Below are 15,261 nucleotides of genomic sequence, written 5' to 3' on the forward strand. Positions count from 1 at the left end.
CAGCAAGGGAGACACGGAGGCGGACACAATTGCAAAAAAAATATACTGTATATTTAATGAAACAGAAATAAACCAAAGAAATAAACACATAAACAGGATGAATAAACTAACAGGACTAACTAACGAAAACAAGAAATATCCAACAAACTAACACTGAAAACACAGGGGCTTAAATATACATGGCGGGAACAGGAAAAAGGAAACACCTGGGGACAGGTAATGAGGAGGCGGAGCACTGAAGACATAGGTGGAGACAAGGAGAAAGAAAGCACATGGCTAGGAAAAAACAGACATAGAAACCGAGATAGACCAAGAAGCACATGGAACAGGATGAGAATGTGACAGTTGAATTCACTAAAATAACTTTTAAGGAAAACTGTTGCCTTAAAATTTAAGTAATGCCTACTGAAAACTTGATTAGATGGCTAAGTGGTTGGTGTGGCGCAGTGGATAGCACCACACTCTCCACACTTGTGAGTCTCCACACTCATGTGGAAGACTGGGGTTCAATTCCCGATCTAAGTGACTATGCTGGGCTACACCAATAAGAGTCCTTGGGCAAGACTCCACTACGTGACGTTGGACCAACTTTATAATAGGACTAACCTTGTAAGTCACTCTGGATAAAAGAGCATCAGGTCAATGCCATAAATATTAATGTGATGTAAATAAAAACTTAAAGTTTTTAAGTAAAAAAAATATTTAAATACCTTTTTTTCTTTCTATTCTGTGGTCAGAGGAATAACACATAGATCAAATATTGAATTAGTCTTTTTTTGTTTTAATTTAACTCAATTATAGCTTTAGAATACTCATAGAATAAGTATAGCAATGATTTAGCAGTGGAACTGAAACACTAAAATATTTTGGCACCATGCTAAATGCTATGTATGGGCTACAGAGGTTTAAATCCACCAGCATTGAGCTGTTGAAGAGGTTTCCATTGCTTATGTTCTGCAGCTTCTTCAGAACCATGATGAAATCTCTGTATTTCACTGCTGTTGAGCGAATAGTAGTGTGCTGTGATTTGATCTCTTTTTTTCTTTCTTTTTTTTCCACAGCTAAATGTGGAAGCCAGTGACTTCCTAAAGGACCTTCAAGTCAAACTCAATACTGTGATGGACGACCTCAGCAGAATCTTTGCAGTCAGGTGAGTCCTGCTGAAAGTAATGCTGTAAGAAGTTACTGAGGGATCTAGGCATTCAGCAGACTGCTTCTACAAACATAAGTAAAAGAATGGGTCACTCTTTGAAGCTCAGTGAATTTCATCATGGTCCTGTGAAATTCCAGTCATGAAATGTCCTCACTACTAAATATTCCACAGTCAACTGTCAGTGGTAAAACCACAAAGTGGAGGTGATTGGGAATGACAGCAACTCAGCCACAAAGTTGTGCCAAAGTTGTGTAATAGTTTGGTAGAGGGGGGATTATGGTGTGGGGTTGTTTATCAGGAGTTGGTTCAGCCCTTTAGTTACAATGGAAGGATCCATTAATGCTTCAGCAAACCAAGAGAGTTTGTTCAATTTTATGCTCCCAACTTTGCGGGAACAATTTAGGGATGACCTTTCCTATTCCAGCATAACTGCACACCAGTGCACAAAGCAAGGTCGATAAATGTACTGTAAATAAAAACGTTAAGTTATTATGCCTAAAAAGGGAATAGAATATAGATAAAATATGCAATTAGTCTTCTTTTTCTTTTAACTTAACTAAATTATAGGTTTAGAATACTCATAGAAACTAAAATGGAGAAAGAAAATAGAGCTGTAGAGGGAACAGTATAACAGTTTTGCACACAGCTTACACAGAGTTATAGGCTCTAATAAAATGATGCTTGCTCTTACAGCCTATAACATAGTGGTCAGGCAGTTGATCATAATATAAAGCATGATTTACAAGTTTACCTTCAGTAAACTTTGGTAGTTCCAGTGAAGGAACCCTTAAAGCTTCAGCAAACCAAAAGATATTGGGAAATTCTATGCTCCCAACTTTGCTAGAACAATTTAGGGATGACCTTTCCTCTTCCAACATAACTGCACACCAGTGCACAAAGCAAGGTCCATAAAGACATGAATAAGCAAGTTTAGTATGGAAGAACTTGACTCCTTAGTCCTGACCTCAACCCAAAAGTTTAAAAATCCCCATAAACACACTCCTAAACCATGTCGAAAGCCTTCCCAAAAGAGTTAAAGCATTTCTAGCTGCAAAGGGTGGGCCAACGTCATATTAAACCCTATAGATTAAGAATGGTATGTCCTTGTATGTTCTTGTTATCTTATTAGATGGGTTCCAATAACTAGGATTTCTTCTATTTGTTCGACCACTATGTTATAGAAGGCTGCTCTAAAGTGAAGGACCTTCGTATACAACTTAGTAATACACCCACAATGCATACTTTTTCATAAGTGTGACCAATAGTCTACTGAGAAGAGTCTTCATAGGAAAGTCTTACATCGACTGCAGAATAGATATCACATCTAGATGATGCACTTCTTGTTTTCTTATTAAATGGGTTCCAATAACTAGGATTTCTTCTATTTGTTTGATTACTATTTCATAGAAGGTTGCTCTAAAGTGAAGGACCCTTCGTATACAACTTAGTAATACGCCCACAATGCATGCTGTTTCATAAGTGTGACCAACAGTCTACTAAGAGGAGTCTTCATAGGAAAGTCCTACATCGACTGCAGAATAAGTATCACATTTAGATGATGCACCACATAGTTTAGACCCATTAGCTTGTGCCCTCATCCTGATATTTTCTGTGCATGTTTGCTTTACAACAGTGTGCCGTACTGTATGTGACTGTGCATCTAAGTATGTGTGTATGTTTGTGTGTGTTTATTCCATAGTTTCCAGCCCCACATTGAGGTGAGCATAAGGCAGATGGGTGACATCCTGAGTCAGGTGAAGGGAGCCAATGTTCCTGCTAACGGGAACGGCAGCCTCGCTCAAGACGCCGACAACGTGCTGCAGCCCATCATGGACTTCCTTGATAGCAAGTAAGATGTCTTCGTATTATGTATATAGTATAGAAATGGTATTATATTATAATTGACCGATTTACATGCAGATTCCAAGCTTTTAACACATGCTAGAACTATTTAATATATATTTTTAACCTTTATTTAGGAAAAATAGTGGAGTTGTGCATATGCCAATAGAATGAGACTCTCTGGAGCAGATAAGCATGAACCTATTGACATTATAACTAATGTGAGACATGGGCTAGAAGGGTATAAAGCCCCCCAGCATTAAATTCTCAGGAATGGTGGTGATCCATTCAGTACTTTCGGGATGAGTTGGGGATGAGGTGGGGTGGCGATCATCCTGCATTCTTTATCTATTTCACATTTCCCTTCTTTCTCTTTCTCTCTCTCTCTCTCTCTCTCGCTTTCTTTTCTCTCAGTCTGACTCTGTTTGCTAAGATCTGTGAGAAGACAGTTCTGAAGCGGGTCCTCAAAGAGCTGTGGAAGCTGGTCATGAACACCATGGAGAAAACCATTGTTCTTCCCCAACTTACGGACCAAACGGTAAGAGTTTCCAGCACACTCGTGCTTGTACACTTTAAAGTGATTCAAAACGACACTGGGTCATCTTCATTGATGAGTCCTACTTTTGACCAGAGTATCTTACTCAAGAAAAGCACCGAAGCACAGATTTTTAAATCAAATTAATTGTTTAATTTATTAAAAATGATTTCTTATCTAAGCTTGAGTATGTTTAGCTTTATTAAAACACGTACATGACTGTAGAACACATGTCACCACCTATTATAAACAACTAACAAAGAGATAAATAAAATAAAAATGAATTTACAAAAGGCTTTCAATTTATTTGATTGGCAAATATTTTACATAATTTAAAAAATGCAGTATTTTTTTGCAATAAACAGGAGTTTAAACACCCACATTTAACAAGATGAACATGTGTGTGGTGACTGTTTGCAGCAGCTGTGATTGGCTGGGCAGTATTAGGGGCCCTGAGAACGAGCGTTGCGATTGGCTCAGTTTTTCAGTCGTCAACATCCTATTAAAAGGGCTCAGCTGTCCCATTCCCCCAGTTACTACAGCTCCTTCTCTCTATTTGACCCTCTGCTCTCCTCTATTCTCCTCGATTCCTCCACCTTCTTCTTCTCTTGGAAAGGGGAGGAGGAGAGCAGGAGAGGAGGAGTAGCAAAAGTTTCTGGACGCAGCCCTGGACTTTAATTAATGTCCAATGGTGTTACATGTAGTGCTGCAATTTAGGCCAAGATTAGGTTTAATCTTTGGGCAGCAAACTGACCCTATGGGCCAATCCCATTTCTTCTTTGTACCCTTGCTACTTGTTTTAGAATGTAACCTCTTTTTTTTTTTGGAACAAGTTATCCTCCCCCTTAGATTTGGGACACCCCCTCATGAACTCAATACAGAGATTTAACAATGGAGTGCTAAAGTTTAGCAACCTAGCTGCTGGTTAACATTTATTGGTTTCTTTGCCGCCATATTTCCAGTGATTCTCATAACCCTCTGTTTTTAGTGTGCCTCTAAAAATTCCTATTTGAAGGGTCTTGTAGCCCTAACACTTCCCCTAACCGACCCCTCCAGCCTAACAATAATCACCCTACACACACAAAAAAGAGGGGTAGGGATGAAATGGTATTGGGCCTATATGTCCACCAGTCTGCTAACCCCACGTGCTCTCTTCTGGTAAAGAGCTCTGAATGCTGACAGATCATATTCCACTATTACAAGAGCGGGAAGATGAATATGATCCGGTGGTGGAAGAGGCCGGAACAGAGCTGAGGATGCTTCCTGTCTTTAAGCACTACAAGAGGAGATGGGCTGCTGATCTAATGCAGTCTTTTTAATTAATGTTGGGTTCAGCTCTGTGGTGGAGTGTGTGTGAGTGTGTGTGAGTGTGTGTTAATCGCTTTAGTGTGATTCTGTGTGTCCGAACCTTGTCCTCTGTGTGGTTTCAGGGCACCCAGCTCATCTTCAATGCTGCTAAAGAGTTGGGACAGCTCTCCAAGCTAAAGGTAACAATGCTAGGTCATGTTCTTGATTAAAGGCCTGGACGATATGATATGATGTGATAAACTGCTGTGATAAATCTCCAGAATTGTAACATTAAGGACAAGCAAGACACTTTCAATGGAAATCAATATAAAACTATTTTATTCCAAGCCATTTTGGTCTATTTCTATTGGTTCAATCATCACAAAATTGTGACAACTTAACAATTTAAGTTATATTAAGTGGACAAAAGTATTGGGACACCAAGTTGGATAATTCATGAGAAGGCTCTCAAAAATGGAGATACAGTAACAGCCTTACAGTAACAACAGCCTTTTCTGGAAATATTCCTGGTAATCACTACTACTTCTAAAACAATGATTCAGTAAAAATAGTGCATAAATAGTGGGTGATATGGCCCTAAAATAATATCACAATATTTCATGGTATTTCCCTAAATTACAAAAATTATTTCAAGAACACACTAGTTCAATAAAATGAAAATTAAATGTTATTATTGCCTATATGGCACACCCCTAACTGAGATAATAAAAATATTTAAAAATGATGAATTTCTTTGATTTTACAAAAATTTAAATTTTCTTTGCATTATTTAAGATTTTGTTAGTTCAGCCATTTCTCATTTTCTGCAAATAAATGCTCTAAATGACAATATTTTCATTTGTAATTTGGGAGAAATGATGTCTGTAGTTTATAGAATAAAACAACAATGTTCATTTTACTCAAACATAAACCTATAAATAGCAAAATCAGAGAATCTGATTCAGGAACTGTTTTTTTTTTACTAAAAATAAAATAAACGTGTATACAAAACAATACGTGTATATAAATGTACTGACCCCCTTTGTTCTTTTTTTGATCTTTAGGAGCACATGGTGCGAGAAGAGGCCAAGGCACTCACCCCTAAACAGTGTGCAGTTATTGAGCTGGCACTGGACACCATAAAGGTGATTACAAACACACTCACACTCTTCACACACTCATTCACTCACAATCATTTCCCCCAAAGTAACTCATTCTAACTCATGCGTATTTGTCTGTGATTAACAGCAATACTTCCACGCTGGCGGTGTGGGTCTGAAGAAGACGTTTTTGGAGAAAAGTCCGGATCTGAAGTCTCTGCACTACGCTCTCTCACTCTACACCCAGGCCACGGACAAACTCATCAGGAAATTCATCCAGTCACAGCACACTCAGGGTACATATACACACACACACACACACACATTGGTTTTGCTGTTCTTGTGGGGACACTTTAGGCAAAACTTACTTTTTGTGTGCTTTTGTGTTTCACTTGGATCTGGACTGCCCCTAAAAACACTGTAAACTCTCCAAATTTAAAAAAAACTTTGTCTGATGGAGGGATCTATATCTACTGTCTGTTGCAAGTCAGCAGATAATGGAGATGTAAGAAATTTCAAATAATGAGTTTTGCATTTCCATCACAGTTAAGAATGAACATTAGCTAACCCTTACGTGTGGTAAACACTCAGCGTAAACAATGGAGGGGCCACCAACAGCTTATTTGCATAAAAGTATCAGAGCCCTTAAACGTCTCATTCTGAAAGAGACAGAAACAGGTAAGAAAAGAGCTGTTAAGATCTCTTTATGTGAGAGTGATTTTGTGCAAAGAACTTATAATGAACATATGTCCCCTGTAATACTACACTAAGCCTAACTTTAACCTCAGAAAGAGATTTTATAATTGAAGTGCCAATATTTGTTAAAGAACGGGAGGACATCTGGTCCCTTACAAATACAGGAAAACACACAGCCTCCACACTAACTGACACACAAAATACACCTCTATCTAGGCCTATCTCCCTTCTCCCTATCTATCTATCTATCTATCTATCTATCTATCTATCTATCTATCTATCTATCTATCTATCTATCTATCTATCTATCTATCTATCTATCTATCTATCTATCTATCTATCTATCTATCTATCACAGATTCTCTCTCTAACCTTTCTCCATCTATCCTCTCTACACCTTCCCCTTTATTTGTTTTATTTGGATCCCCATTAGCTGCTATCGCAATAGCTGCTACTCTTCCTGGGGTCCGACAGAAAAAGACCCCTTTACCAAGTTATCACTCTATCTATCTATCTATCTATCTATCTATCTATCTATCTATCTATCTATCTATCTATCTATCTATCTATCTATCTATCTATCTATCTATCTATCTATCTATCTATCTATCTATCACAGATTCTCTCTCTAACCTTTCTCCATCTATCCTCTCTACATCTTCTACTTTACCAAGTTATCACTCTCTCTTTCTTTGTCTATCTATCTATCTATCTATCTATCTATCTATCTATCTATCTATCTATCTATCTATCTATCTATCTATCTATCTATCTATCTGTACCCCCATTTTAGTTTGGTTTTGTTTAATCTTCTGTCTATTGTTTATCTGTTTATCTACTACTATAATGTATTTTTCAGTTTAATACAACACTGAATATATACGCTCACATGCCAAATGTCATGGGACTTGGGACAGGTATTGTGTCCCATGACTTTTGCCATGTCCCATAGAAGCTAAAGAACACAAGACTGACATACAGGGTATGTGTGTGGGTTCTCCTGAATTTAATGTGGATTTGATCTCTGACACATGGACAGATCTAGCCAGAAGCTACCGGTCATGATCATAACCACCTAGTATGCTTGCTGTCCACTGTGGGTAGTAATGCCTTCTATGGTGTAGTCACACAAACATTTTTTAAATATGCTTCTATTTAGGTATATATTATTCTCTTTCCTTCACTCTCTCTCTCTTTTTTCTGTACCCCACAGTAGGGTGTCTTTTAATTTGCCATCTATTGCTGTACCTGCTTGTCTGCTACTGTAATATATGTCTCTATAGTCCTGTTCCTTATGCTCTCTCTCTCTCTCTCTCTTTCTCTCTCTCCACCAGTCCATGGAGGTAAAGGGGTGAGGTTCACCCCCAGTGAGGATGTTCTACCAGAGAAGGGTATGTTTTTCATCCAGCTCTGGGAACAATGGGCAACTCCCTGCATGAGCATGACTGACTGCACTTAAACAAAGAGCTCATTCACATTCATGCATGCAAATGAGGCGTTTGCATACTCGCATATGTGCGTTGGGTAATTATGCTAATCGTGCCTAATTCAGTGAGTGGCCTGCCTCCCACCAGCCCAGCTGCTGCGTGGAGGTGCCAGGAGCACGGGACAGAGGGCAGGACTGAGCACATGTCCCACCACGGCGTGGCACCAGCGTCATCTGTAGGGCCGTAAATCTCTGACCTCATGAAAATGGTGTGATTTAATTGGCTGTTTAATTGTTTCAGAGTGTAATATTAAAGTGAATCTATATACATTAGCAAATGACATGGGACTAGTATCATGTCCCGTGACTTTTTCCACATCCTCTGAAAGCTAAAGAACATTGGATGTATGCAATTATAGCCAGAAGTCAATTATAGCCAGAAGTCCGGTTATGATCATTATCACCCACTGCACTGCTGTCCACTGTGGGTAGTAATGCCTTCTACATACATTTAATTGTATTAAGGGATGTTATTGCCTGCATAAATCCATCTATCCATTACTCCCTATTGAGCCAGTATAGCCACACCCATTTTTAATGAAGCTATAAAGAGTGTTTCAGCCTGGACTGCTCTTTGTATAGGAGGTATAATAATGGGTTAACCAATCTCTCTTTGGCTACGTTCACATTACAAGCCACATTGCTCAAATCCGATTTTTTGCTCAGATCAGATTTGGCTATCTTGACTGTTCACATAAACAAACATAAGTGATCTGTATCGGTGTGTAATGTAAACAAATCTGTCCCTAAAACGCCTCATATACAGTTTACACATTGATACATGTATAAACTGTATATGTCTCCTTCTTCACCAACAACAAAAAAACCCATATTTAAGAGGCGACTCGTAGCTTTATAAAGGGAAATTGATGCGTTTGTTATCAGCTCATATGTGGAGCAGCATTTTTTGCTGGAGTGGAGAAACAGGAAACAGCTGGTCTGAAGTTCATGCTCAGGTCGAGGAGGTGAAAAAATGCCAGGTGGCTTGCTTTTGCTGTTTTTTGCAGCTATAGCTGCACAGCTGCACCAAGAGATGCAGTGTGGGTACGAGAGAGAAGCATGTAGCGCTAATGCTAATGCGTAAAAGCAAACATGTGCATAAATTCTAATTTGACTGTTCACATTCATGTTGCATGTCCATGGATTGGATACGTATCTGATTTAGGAACTTATATGAAAGTGACTCAAATCTTATTTTTAAAAAATCTAATTTGGCTTGTTCACACAGCCATTAAAAAACCCAATCTGAGCCACATTGAGCAAAAAATCTGATTTGAGTCACTTCAGCCTGGTAATGTAAACAAAGCCTATTAGACTGTACACTATATTTCCAAAAATTTGTGGACGTAATTTCTAGTTAATACATTTAACTACACTATATTACTACCAGATCAGGAGAATCTCTCGATATCTTTAATAAACTCCTGAAGACAGAAGTTACTTACTCTCCTAAGAAGACACACCTCATTTCCTTCTTCCCCTCCTTCACTCCTCTATCCCATTATTTCTCTTCGACCTCCTTTAAGCCCTATCTAAAAATGTTTTACCTTTAACTTCTATTACTTTTGTACTTGACTTTTGTAAGTTGCTTTGGACAAAAGCGTCTGCCAAATGTAATGTAATGTAATGTAATGTAATGTAAATGTAATGTATATTGCCAAAAGGATGATGGTGATAGAAGGCTTGGAGCTTTTAAGCCATTGCTTTCTATTTTCTACCTTTTTTGAGCTAATCTGAAGCTACATGAAGTTTGAACGTCTGTAATGATGGACATTTTACACCAACAGAGCGAGTTCCTTCATTACCAGTCGCTTCCACTGTGTTATAATATCACTGACAGTTGGCTATGGAATATTTAGTAGTGAGTAGTGAAATTTCACGAGTTTAATTATTTGGATTGGTGAGCAATAACACTTTTGGCAATATAGTGTATAGCGTGTTATCCATTGCTAAAACACACACACACACACACACACACACAGCTTGTATGGTTCCTATAAAGAACAACTACCAATATAATATAACTCTTTGAAACACATTAACCTAAACCTCACATCTAATAATGGATTAGAGGAGTATGCATACAGTATGCAGGGTCAATCAATGTTAAATGCAATCAAATCCTCATAGCAATGCTTCCAAAAGACATCCGAGGATAGTAGAGACACTCCAAGAAAAGCTGGCTAAACACTTTTCCAATACCCTTGATTTACCATTAAAGAAACAATAATTGAGCATTGTCCCAATACTTCTGTACATCTGTACTTGCCTTTTAATATGACAGGAGGCAGATATTTTTACAGTGTATCTGTGTATGTGTTCATTGCCAGTATTAAGCTCTTGTGTTTTACTGTTGTTCTTTGATTCAGAAGATTAATTGACAGTAATTATCTAATTCATTCAAGCAGTTTAATCAGCAGATGGACTTTTGGGTAGAAGTCTCAGTTTTGCTGCCAATCGCAGTTTTGTTCATCAGACAGAGAGAGAGAGAGAAAAGTGCTGTTTCTGCCTGAAGGAAGGAAAGAATTCCCTGGAACTGTGTTAAACATCCTTCTCAGGGCTTTTAAAAACCACACAGAGGTCACTAGTACAGCCCCATCTTGTGGACAGCATCTATGGATGACCTTTTTTTATTAATCAAAAGGCCCAACATAAGCATGTTTTCTGGGATCCTGACCTCAATGTTCTTGTGTCACTGAATCCTAAAGGCGTAAGAGCAGTTTGTCCCGCTTTTGTTGAAGGAAGTGTCCGATTTTGGGGAAAAGAGCATTGCTGTGAGAATTTGATCGTATTCAGTACAAGTTAGCATGTCTTGAAGTCCTGATGTCCTGTCTGATATTAATTACTGGTTATTGTGTTTTTGTCCTGTACCCCATATTTCAGCCGCAAATGTGGACGACCCCGTGGGCGAGGTGACCATGACCATAGAGGTTCTTAATGACCCCAATGGAGGAGGACACAAAATCAACGTTAAAGGTTTAGTTCAGGCTCTAAATCTCTGAAATATCTGCACCTTTTTATCCTGTTTTGGTGGATTTTACTGGTTTTATTAACACTGTTCATCCCTGCCTCTCTGTTTGATGATCAGTGGTTTCAGCCAATGACCTTCGCTGGCAGACCCAGGGCATATTCCGCCCCTTCGTGGAAGTGTACATCATTGGGCCTCACCTCAGCGACAAGAAGAGGAAGTTCGCCACCAAGTCCAAAAACAACAGCTGGTCCCCGAAATTTGTCGAGTCTGTCCAATTGTAAGTCTGCCCTCGCATATCATTTAATAGTTTACGAGACAAAACAGAACACAACACAAGGTGCATAGGCAATGAGTAATAATACAGACAACAGACAAATATACACTAAATACAAAAAATAAAATAAATACCATTAATGTTATAATTGCATTAATAAACTTTTTGCACTTTTTTCATTTTTCACTGCTGTAGATAATCGTTCCTTAAATAAATAATATCCACAACACATTACTGTTATCAAGTATATATTTCCATCCTGGATGTAAATTTAACAGACATTATATATTTATTATATTTAGTTAGTTTGTTATTTCTTGCTTTATTGTATATTTATTGTATACTACTTTTCTCTTTATGCTGCATTACTTGGCGAGGAGCAAAGAAAGAATTTCATTGCATGAGGAAACTTTCTGTACTGTTTCTTACTGTGCACATACAATAAAATCTTTATAAAATCTTGAATCTTGAAACTAAAATTTTGAATACAAGTACTTTTTTTTATAAGGATTTATAGGGGAACTGAGAGTGGTCAGTGATTATATTATCTGTGTGCATATTAACAGCCTGTGGGAAGAAACTGTTCTTTATCCCCTGTATTGTGATACTTATCGTATTTACTGCTTCTTAAGGTTCTTCTCCTTTATCTTTCTCTTGCTGCAGTTCTCTGGGCAGTGAGCTGGGTCCTGAGGGCTATGAGCTGCACGTCTGTGTGAAGGACTACTGCTTCGCGCGGGAGGATCGCACCGTGGGCATGGCATTGGTGCAGCTGAAAGACGTGGTGGCGAGGGGCAGCGGGGCTTACTGGCTGCCGCTGGGTAAACGGGTACACATGGACGAGACGGGCCTGACCGTACTGCGCATCCTCTCCCAGCGCAACAACGACGAAGTGGCCAAAGAGTTCGTCAAGCTGAAGTCCGACCAGCGCTCGGCTGAGGAGGGGCGGGGCAGCTAGAAGCAAAGATACAATTGGATGGGAAAGACACACAAATACAGACATACACACAGACATGCACACCAGTAACCAAACCAGTCAAGCGGAGGTCAGTCCAACACTTCGCACAGTACAGACTCCAATACTTCAGTACAGATCCTACAGTATTGTATCTCTGTACAGAAAACTAAAGCAATGAGACCTGGTTCAAGCAAATAATGATGTCAGAGGTATAGCTCTTTCATCTTTGCCTTTTTTGTCATATTTTAAAAGGGAATTCAGCTGTGATGCGCTTTAATCATCAAAAGGAATCGTATCGTCGTTGTCGCTCTAAATTACATTTTCCTTATAAAACAAAAAAAACAAAAACAGCAACTTTATAAGAGAAGGAAAAAAAACCTTCTTACATTTCAATAAAAAATAAAGTAAAATTATTGTTACATCTATTCCAAGTCATTTTGGTGCATCTCTGTTAAATCAGTAATCTGAAAATTTGGATACAATATAAAGAACAACTTCCAGATTAAAATCATGTCAGAAAGTGAAAAATAGAAGAAGAAAAAAACTATTTTTTTTACGCAACAGCGACGATATACTGCACACGCATACTGTAAATACACACACACACACACACACACACACACACACACACACAGTCATGTCTTCTTTTTTTGCACTTTACGTGATCAGATTTACTGAGGACTTCAGTCTAGCATGTCACAGGGCTTATATTCAAACCAACAATAGAGGCAGTGATCAGCTCCATACAGACACACTGACAAACTTACTTGGTAAATCCAGGTCCAGAAAGGTCCATAAATCCTCCACAGGATTTTGTTCCAACCGCCTGGATTTCTCTGCTTTGCTACACCTGGATTTATGGTTTGCCATAATTGTTTTTTAAAGCAGCAGTCCCTAAGATTTAAACTTTACGTTTTTATATTGAAAGCAGTAGTTTTTCTGAGTTGGGAGGGGACAATTATTATTATATTCTAATCCTGGAAACACAGCCATCCATGAAACATCTGATTTATTCATTATATATTAATTCCAAAAACCAAATCAGAGTGGTCTGGTAGGTTTGTTGGATGCAATTGCTTTCTATATGTTCACAGGATTTCATAAATGAACAAATAAAAAAAATAGAAAACAAAAAATCTTCATTAACCTGCATTAAAAGTACTCTTCCACACGCTTTCAGTGCAACTGTACGTTCTCACCAGAGAGGGTGCTAAATCCCCAAAATCATACGGACTGCTGCTTTAACTGTTCATTTTTACAGAAAAAAACACCGCTTTTAAAAGCCGTTTGCCATTTTACCATTGCTTGCCTGCGTAAACACACTGCATCGCTGCCTTGAGGTGGTACAGTCGTACCCGTACCTCGTACTTTTTTCTTTTTTTTCTGTTCCTGTCCAGCACACCTTGCTAACGTTCCTCAGCGCTCCTCGCTGACGTTCAGACGGTTCCACTGTAAAAAAAAAAAAATCCACACTGGGATTTGATTCGTTCGCTTTGTTTGGAATACTTTGCACTTTGCCTTCTTTGCATGTTTAAGGAGTTGAACTCCACTTCCTGTCTGTCTATCTATCGATCTGTCTGTCTGTCTGGATCAGTAAGAACTGGGTCAGTCTCTCTCTCTCTCTCTCTCTCTCTCTCTCTCTGTCTTTTTTTCTCCTGTCTGTCATCACCATGTTGTGCATGATGAAGCCAAGCTACTTTAACACTGTGACCTTCTCCATGTGCCCGCCGCGGGTCAGCCTGCCGCTCAGCCGCTGTGCATTATAGGGCTTTTGTTTGTTGTTTGTTTGTTTGTTTGTTCAATTGTTTGTTTGTTTGCTTGATTGCAAATTTGACCCGTTCTCTGCTGGACATCCAAAATGACAAAGGTCTTTGCTGTGGTTCTAATATGGACCTCATTTGTTCAGAACAATGACTTTGGAGAACTGACCTCTCGAGGTGTAGCGCCTCTGCTGGCTGGTTGCAGTATGACGTGTTGCTCCGCCCGTTAATTCCATATGTTTTAATGACAAAACAGACCATTGTCCAAATTCCCTAAGCAATATAAGCACTTTTTTCCATAAATCTTTTTTTTTATTCAGTAAGTGTTACTTAGATGTTTTAGGTTTAGATGGTTTAGTTCATTGGTGCCTCCTTTAAGGCTGTGCATTGAAAGCTTACAATTGGTGATACGATACAGGGATTAAGATTCAATATATGGCGATATATTTTGATTGTTTAATTTTTTTTCCCAAAATTTCGGAAAACTGTCATAATATGAAAAACACACTTATCAAATCATATTTATAATATCTGAGTAAAAGAATAGCTTCCTTTTTGTTTTAATCCAATTAGAACAGTGTGATCTAAAAAGAAAATGAGCACAACACTGCTCTCTAGTGGTCAGGGTTTAAACACAACACAAAATGAACCACTTCTGGCACCAATCTTTACATGTAAACTAATTTTATTATTAATAAAAACCCAATTTAGGCTAATACTGTAACACAACTGATTGGATTTACAAGAGTAGAGTTGGAAAACCATGATGTAGTAGTTTTTATTTCATTGTCCATCCACAGCAGAGCCTACCAGATATCTGTCTGTAAAACTCCACATTCAGCAACTTTTTTAAACTCTATAACATCTGAGAAAAAGAAGAATGCTCAAAAAGAAGAATAGTTGGCTTTTAAAGGAACCAACTCTGATGTTCTTGCCATATTTAAAGCTTTTTGCCATTTAATGCCAGACTGGATCCAAGGTGGTAATAATAACTCTGTATAGAAGAGATACTGTAACTGAGAACAGTGTAATAGTAACAGTAATGTTACTCCATTATTTAAATACGGCTTTATTTTCAGCTTTTAGAGTCTATAGCACCCCGTATGTCATGTCCAAGCCTGCAAACATCAGCTTTACAGTAATTCAAGCTTTGGTCCTTTTGTTCTGTGTCCAGCGTCACTGGCTGGGCGCAGTCGTGGATT

The 15,261-nt window shown here is 38.5% G+C and overlaps 1 protein-coding gene across 1 annotated transcript in view; it reads left to right on the plus strand.

Moving 5' to 3' along the window:
• LOC103031140 (protein unc-13 homolog A) overlaps positions 1-12,607 on the plus strand; it is an 80,211-nt gene extending 67,604 nt beyond the window's left edge. The window contains exons 33-42 of the mRNA XM_049478866.1: positions 1,062-1,150; positions 2,853-3,002; positions 3,410-3,533; positions 4,961-5,017; positions 5,882-5,962; positions 6,066-6,213; positions 7,948-8,004; positions 10,983-11,075; positions 11,188-11,347; positions 12,008-12,607. Coding sequence (XP_049334823.1) covers positions 1,062-1,150; positions 2,853-3,002; positions 3,410-3,533; positions 4,961-5,017; positions 5,882-5,962; positions 6,066-6,213; positions 7,948-8,004; positions 10,983-11,075; positions 11,188-11,347; positions 12,008-12,299 — 1,251 coding nt within the window. The 3' untranslated portion in view covers positions 12,300-12,607. The remainder of the gene's footprint in view (positions 1-1,061; positions 1,151-2,852; positions 3,003-3,409; positions 3,534-4,960; positions 5,018-5,881; positions 5,963-6,065; positions 6,214-7,947; positions 8,005-10,982; positions 11,076-11,187; positions 11,348-12,007) is intronic.
• The last annotated feature ends 2,654 nt before the right edge of the window (positions 12,608-15,261 follow it).

This window comes from Astyanax mexicanus, chromosome 4 (genome assembly GCF_023375975.1).
Source record: "Astyanax mexicanus isolate ESR-SI-001 chromosome 4, AstMex3_surface, whole genome shotgun sequence".
NCBI lineage: Eukaryota > Metazoa > Chordata > Actinopteri > Characiformes > Acestrorhamphidae > Astyanax > Astyanax mexicanus.